Source organism: Orycteropus afer, unplaced genomic scaffold (genome assembly GCF_000298275.1).
Source record: "Orycteropus afer afer isolate SDZICR_OR568_19922 unplaced genomic scaffold, OryAfe1.0 scaffold00198, whole genome shotgun sequence".
Taxonomy (NCBI): domain Eukaryota; kingdom Metazoa; phylum Chordata; class Mammalia; order Tubulidentata; family Orycteropodidae; genus Orycteropus; species Orycteropus afer.
In genome coordinates this window covers 6,305,818-6,313,693 of record NW_006921785.1, presented here as the reverse complement: position 1 = coordinate 6,313,693, position 7,876 = coordinate 6,305,818, and the positions used below count along the sequence as shown (strand labels likewise).

At 42.3% G+C, this 7,876-nt stretch overlaps 1 protein-coding gene across 1 annotated transcript in view; it reads right to left on the bottom strand.

The window, feature by feature from the left end:
- The window catches only part of BDH1 (3-hydroxybutyrate dehydrogenase 1), a 53,839-nt gene extending 52,385 nt beyond the window's left edge, over nucleotides 1–1,454 (bottom strand). Inside the window, exon 1 of the mRNA XM_007948017.1 lies at nucleotides 1,372–1,454. Within this exon, the coding sequence (XP_007946208.1) occupies nucleotides 1,372–1,454 (83 nt within the window). The remainder of the gene's footprint in view (nucleotides 1–1,371) is intronic.
- Between the last annotated feature and the right edge of the window lie 6,422 nt (nucleotides 1,455–7,876).

The following is a 7,876-nucleotide window of genomic DNA, read 5'->3' as shown; positions in this document are numbered from 1 at the left end:
TTGTCATTCCCAGCAGAGTAGACCATATATTTGTCTGATTCAAAATGGCCAATACCACTCTATTTCAGTTCACTAATGCCTAGGATATTGATCTTTGTGTTCCATTTCATTTTTGATGACTTCCATTTTTCCTAGACTAATACTTTGTATGAGTTGGGTTTGACTCGATGGCACATAACAACAACAACAACAACAACAAATACTTTGTACATTTCACATTTTGATTATTAATTAATGTTTGTCATTGTGTCTTCTCATTTTGAGTCATCCCACATCAGCAAATGAAGGTCCTGTAAGCTTTATTCCATCCATGCCATTAAGGTTGACTCTATTTTGAGGAGGCAGCTCTTCCCTAGTCTTATTTTGAATGCTTTCCAACGTGAGGGGTTCTTCTTCTGGCATGATATCAGACAATGTTCCATTACTATTCATAAGATTTTCATGGGGAAAATCAGAATTGGACCACCAGGTCCTTCTTCCTAGTCTGTCTTAGTCTTACATCTCTGCTGAAACCCATCCATGATGAGTATTTGGAAAATACTGGTAGCATAATTTCCAGAAAAATGCCAGTTCCACAGCAACACACAAGCGACCACACTATGCAAACTCACAGATGAGTGGTGGCAAACTGAGAGACAGTCTATAACTGACCAGTAGTTTTCCAGAGAGGAGCTCTGGTAGTGTAGTGCCTAAGGCATCTGACTGCTAACCAGAAGGCTGGCAGTTCAAACCCATCAGCCACTCCTCAGAAGGAAGGTTGGGCAATCTACTTCCATAGTGATACTGCCATGGAAACCCAAGGAGGGGTCACTATGAGTCTGGTCCGACTCAACAGCACATAACGACAACAACAACAATAACAGTTTTCCAGAGTGTCAAGATCATGAATGATAAAGACTGAGGGACTGTTCCTGATAGAAAGAGACTAAGGAGACATGACAATTAAATGCAATTTGGGATCCTGGATTAGATCCTGGACCAGAAAAAGGATATCAGTGAGATGTTTGGCAAGATTTGAATAAGGTCTATAGCTTAGTTAATAGCATTATATGAATAGTAATTTCCTAGTTTTGATCATTACACTATGGTTTTGAAAGATGTTAATATTTGGGGAAGGTATATAGAAATGCTTTGTAATATTTTTGCAAATGATAAGTTTCCAAATAATGCATTTGTAAAAAAGCGGTTATGAAATATATTCATCTTTGTCCTGTGTACCTGGGAATGTCTCCACCTTCTGTGGACACCTTTGAATTTCCTTTGCTGGCAGACAGCTGGGAATGTGAGAGACATCTCTGAGGGTCAGGCCTGATCACTACCTGTACCACCCATGTGTGACCTTCAAAGCCATCTCTACCCTCAGTGTCTTACCTCATTCCATTTTCTCTGTCATAGAAACTCAGGGTTTTCCCTGGAAGCTGTGACAGGGGTCTGAAGAGGCGAGCAGACAGCATTGTGGCAACAAATGAAAAATGTTCTGTTTCCTTCAGGTGGGTTCTGAAACACAAAATGCACTCAGCATTACATTGTCACCTTCACAGGTTTAGGCAGGAGTGGGCATTTTCCCCCAGATTCTGAATGTCAAACTGGGCTCTGTCCTTCTGCCCAGGTCCTGTTATAGTACCAGACACTCTCCCTCCCCTCCTTTCCCCACCACAACCTTATGTGATGGAAAGATTCAGGAGGCTAGGATACCTGAATATACGGGTTCTAGTTTTGACTATGTCACCAACTCACTGGGAAACCCTGGACAAGTCATCAGCCATTGGTAACATAAAAGAGGTTGGACCAGACCAGTGACCTCCAAGCCAGGCCAAGCAGAAAATACCTGGAGACTCTTACCCTCTCAGGGATTATGACTCAGTGAGTGCTGATTCCCTCATCCATGTTCTCCACAACCAGGAAAATGTCAATCTGGTGACCTAGGGCATTAGTCTTCATCCCCAATATGCTGACATTCCTCTTTAGGCCGCTCTTCCAGCCTTAGCCACTATCACCGACTCAACTCTCTGCCTCTCTACTCCCAACCCACAAAATATGGAGTCTGGCTCTGTGGAGCAGCTGAATTCATCAGTAACCCTTCACACTGCTAACTCATTAGAGTATGGAGACTGGAGCTATAAAAGAATGAGAATCAACCTAAAACACACACACACACACATTCCCCACCACCCTCATTTAACCTTATTGCAACAAGGTCATCTATCACTCATTGTCACCTTAAGGCTACTTGGCACCATAACTAAACCAAAAAACAAACTCAAACTTGTTGCCATCCAGTTGATTCCAACTTATAGTGAGTGACCCTACAGGAACAGAATAGAACTTCACTACACAATTTCCAAGGCTGTAAATCTTTCCAGCCACTGCTTGTCTGTTAGTCTGTCATACTGTGGTAACTTGCATGTTGCTGTGAGGTTGGAGGTTATGCCACCAGTATTTCAAATAACCAGGAGGTCACCCATGGTGGACAGGTTTCAGTGGAGCTTCCAGACTAAGACACACTCAGAAGAAGGAAGGGGCCATCTACTTCTCAAAGAATTACCCAGTAATTCTTATGAATAGTGAAACACTGTCTGATATTACTAGAAAACATCATGACTATCCCTGAAATATTGTCTGATATAGTATCAGAAGATGAGGCTCTCAGGTCAGAAGGCACTCAAAATATAACTAGGAGAGAGCTGCTTCCTCAGAATAGAGTCAACCTTAATGATGTGGATGGAGTAAAGCTTTTGGGAACTCCATTTGCTGATGAAGCACAACTCAAAATGGGAAGAAACACCTTCAAATAACTATTAATAATCAGAATGTGGAATGTATGAAGTACAAATCTAGGAAAATTGGAAGTTGTCAAAAATGAAATGGAACACACAAAGATCGATACCCCTAGGGATTAATGAGCTAAAATGGACTGGTTTTGGCCATTTTGAATCAAACAATCATATGATCTACTATGCCAGGAATGACAAATTGAAGAAGAATGGCATGACATTCATTGTCACAAAGAAAGTTTCAAGATCTATCCTGAAGTACAATGCTGTCAGTGATAGGATAATATCCACATGCCTACAAGGAGGACCAGTTAATACTATTATTCAAATTTGCACACCAACCACCAAAGCCAAAGATGAGGAAATTGAGGATTTTTACCAACTTCTGCAGTCTGAAATTGACCAAACATGCAATGAAGATGTGTTGATTATAACTGGTGACTGGAATTCAAAAGTTGGAAACAAGAATCACCGGTAATTGAAAAATATGGCCTTGGTGATAGAAATGACACTGGAGATCACATGATAGAATTCTGTAAGACCAATGACTTATTTATTGCAAATACCTGTTTTCAACAACATGCATGGCAACTATACATGTGGACTTCACCAGATGAAGTACACAAGAAGAATCAGATTGACTACATCTGTGGAAAAAGGCAGTGGAGAAGCTCAGTATCTTCAGCCAAAACAAGGCCAAGAGCTGACTGTGGGACAGAGCAGCAACTGCTCATATGCAAATTCAAGTTGAAGTTGAACACGATTAAAACAAGTCCACGAGAGCCAAAATATGACCTTGATTATATCCCTCCTGAATTTAGAGCCCATTTAAAGAAGAGATTTGATGCACTGAACACCAATGACCGAAAACCAGAGGAATTGTGGGATTACATCAAGAACATCATCCACAAGAAAGCAAAAGGTCATTAAAGAGGCAGGAAAGGAAGAAAAGACCAAAATGGATGTCAGAGGAGGCTCTGAAACTTGCCTTTGAATGGAGGAGAGCAGCTACAGTAAATGGAAGAAATGATAAGGCAAAAGAGCTGAATAAAAGATTTCAAAGAGCAGCTCAAGACAAAATCAATTATGATGATGAAATGTGCAAAGACCTGGAGTTAGAAAACCAAAGGGATGAACACACTTGGCATTTCTCAAGCTGAAAGAAGTGAAGAAAAAATTCAAGCCTCAAGTTGCAATACTGAAAGATTCTATGGGCAAAATATTGAATGATGTAGCAAATATCAAAAGAAGATAGAAGGAATACACAGAGTCACTATACCAAAAAGAATTGGTCAATGTTCATCCATTTCAGGAAGAAGTTAAAGCTACACAGAGGGAACTGGCGAAGAACAAGGCTCCAGGAATTGATGGAATACCCAATGAACAGATGCCGCATTCGAGGCACTCACTTGTCTATGCCAAGAAATCTGAAAGACAGCTATGGGGCCCACTGACCAGAAGAGATCCATATTTGTACCCATTCCAAAGAAAGGTGATCCTACAGAATGCAGGAATTATCAGGACAATATTAGTATCACATGCAAGAAAAATCTTGCTGAAAATAATTTAAAAATGGTTGTAGCAGTATATTAACAGAGAAGTTCCAGACATGCAAGCTGGATTCAGAAGAGGACGTGGAATGAGGGATATCATTGCTGATGTCAGATGGATCTTGGCTGAAAGTAAAGAATACCAGAAAGATTTTTACTTGTGTTTTATTGAGTTTGCAAAAGTATTTGATTATGTGGATCATAACAAATTATGGATAACATTGAGAAGAATGGGAATTCCAGAACACTTAATTGTGCTCATGAGGAACCTGTACGTAGACCAGGAGGTTGTCATTCAAACAGAACTGCCCGGTTTAAAATCAGGAAGGGAGTGCATCAGGGTTGTATCATTTGCCATACTTAATCAATCTATATGGTGACAAATAATCTGAGAAGCTGAACTACAGAAAGAAGAATGTGGCATCAGAATTGGAGGAAGACTCATTAACAACCTGTGATATGCAGACGACACAACTTTGCTTGCTGCAAGTGAGGATGACTTGAAGTACTTATGGATGAAGATTAAAGATTACAGTTTGCAGTATGGCTTACATCTCCACACAAAGAAAATGAAAATTCTCACAACTGGACCAATAAACAGCATCATGATAAATGGAGAAAAGATTGAAATTATCAAAGATATCACATTATGTGGTTCCACAATCAACACTAATGAAAGCAGCAGTCAAGAAATCAGATGACGTGTTGTACAGGGAAAATATGCTGCACAAGACCTCTTTCAAGTGCTGAAGAGCAAAGATGTCTCGTAGAAGACTAAGGTGTGCCTAACCCAAGCCATGGTATTTTCAGTTGCCTCTTATGCAGGTGAAAGTTGAACAATGAATAAGGAAGACTGAAGAAGAGTTGAGGCTTTTGAGTTGTAGTGTTGGCCAAGAATACTGAAAGTACTATGAACTGCCAGAAGACCTAACAAATCTCTCCTGGAAAAAGTGCAGCTGGAATGTTCCTTGGAAGTGAGAATAGCCAGATTTTGTGTCACCTACTTTGGTCATGTTTCCAGGAGGAATTACTCCCTGGAGAAAGATATCATGCTTGGTAAAGTGGAGAGTCAATGAAAAAGGGGGAAGGTCCACAATGAGATGGATTGACACAGTGGCTCAAATGATTGGTTCAAGTGTAGCAAGGATTATGAGGCTGGCACAGGACTTGGCAGTGTTTCGTTCTGTTATACACAGGGTCGCTATGAGTCTGAGCCAACTTGATGGCACCTAACTAAAAAAAAAAAAATCTTCACGGAAGCAGATTGCCACATCTTTCTCCTGCTAAGTGGTTGATAGGTTTGAACCACAGATCTTTTGGTTAGCAAGCGAGTACTGAACCACTGTGACACCATGGCTATTCCTGCAATATTACCTGTTGATCAGTGTGTGCGCTGGTTACCCTCCTGTTCTGGTTGACAGGGATTTATCTTGGCCCATCAGCAATGTCCCATCAGCAATGGAGGCCAAGAAGGAGTTGAGCTAGGCACCCAGAGCCTGGGAAGCTGTTGTTCTTTCCCTGGTAAATGGGCTCTAGCCTTCCCTTTGTACACCTGGCTGCAGTGGTCATACTGTTCTTATCAGTGATAAGATATTGTGTGGGAAGTAGGGCCTCTCCTGCTTGTTTGCTGCTACCCCAAATCTGATAGTCAATTGCTTAGGCCAACAGATCAGTGATAAATTCATTAACTCCCCACTGCAGTGTTCAAGGTAGGAGGCAGGTTGTTGTTGTTGTTGTTGTTATGTGCCGTCGAGTCGGCTCCGACTCATAGCGACCCCTTCTTGGGTTTCCGAGGCAGTATCACTACGGAAGTAGGATTGCCCAACCTTTCTTCTGAGGAGTGGCTGGTGGGTTTGAACTGCCAGCCTTCTGGTTAGCAGTCAAGTGCTTTAGCCACTATGCTACCAGAGGCAGGTAGAGGCATTTAATCTGCTTATTTCTTAGGAAAAGAAAATCAAGCAGTGGTCTCTTTGGTTTGTGGACTATGTACTAGACTCATACCTGCTCCCACTCCTGCCCCCCATATACTATAGTCCACTGTCAGTATGGCCACAAGAAAGATCTTTATGATCAGATGCCTCGCTTAAAAATCACCTTTCTATGCCTGATGGAGTTGGCCTGGATCCCCATCTAACCTTACTGGGACTAGGCTCCCCTTCGCTCCCTGAACCTAGGACACACTAGTCTCCTGAGAGTCTTGGTGTATGTCAAGCCTATTCTGCCTCAGGGTGCAGCTCTTGTTCTTCCTTCACTCCAAATGGCTGAGTCCTTCTGACTCCTTGGGCCTCAGAGAAGCCTGAGCCTCATTCCTAGAGCTGCTCCCATGCAGCACACTGAGGTTGCCCTCTATCAAATCACTCTGCATAGCTCCTATCTCTATCCTAAAGTCTCTTGCCTATTTACTCTACCTTCCTCCACTAGATTGTAAACTCAGTGAGGCCCGGGGCCTTGTCCATCCTGTTTACCACTGAATCCCCAGTACCTAGAAGAGGCCTGACACACGGGGTACTCGGCAAGCCTTTGTAGAGCTGAGAGGTGCCTAGTGAGCTGTCCCCCGGGGCACACTGTAGCACTTAGCCTCCTGAAAGTGAAAAGTCAGTCTGTGGCCAAAACTGCAGCTTCCATGGCAAGCATCTTGCAGGAAACAGCACAATCGAGCCCACAAGGGCCCTTTATGTTTGGTTCAGATTCCTCAACTGGGTGTCCCTTCCTGCACTCCACAGTATTGACCAGCTGACTGAGCACACACGTCTCCACCATCCTCCCACTAGGACTGGAGTCTGAGGTCACCACCATGGGTGATTTCAAATCCAGTTGTCTATAATTAAAGTCCTTTCCATCCTTTCTGCTCAATGTCTGTGGCTGAAAATGCTTCAATATTGTCGCCAAAGAGAAGGCTACTTTCAATTTTGTTTTCTTTTTTCCCTGAGAGTCAGCAATACCCAAAAGTACTGGGGTCAAAATGGTTTAAACAGCATAAAAACTCAACCCCTGGAATAATATACTATTTAAATGTAGTCTCTTACGTATGGAACAGTACAAGTTCGGATTTCTTCCTTTTTTTTTGTTTCTGAAACACATTGCTATTTTATACACAAAGGGACTCCAAGGACTTTGCAGTGTTGTTATTTGACATCTTAATGCCTTGTGCTGAACTTTATTCAACATGACCAAAATAGGTGAGAAGAAGTCTGGCCATTCTTGCTTCTAAGGAGCATTCTGGCTGCACTTCCTCCAAGACGGATCTGTTAGTTCTTTTAGCAGTTCATGGTACTTTCAGCATTCTTCGCCAGCACCACAACTCAAAAGCATCACCTCTTCTTCAGTCTTCTTATTCACTGTCCAGCTCTCAAATGCATACGAGGCGATTGGAAATATCATGGCTTGCATCAGGCGCACCTTAGTCCTCAAAGAGATATCCTTGCTCCTCAGCACTTGATACAGTTCCTTCGCAGTTGACTTTCCCAATGCTACATGTCGTCTAATGTCCTGACTGCTGCTTCCGTTGGCATCAATTGTAGAACCAAGCAACGTGAATTCTTTGACAACCTC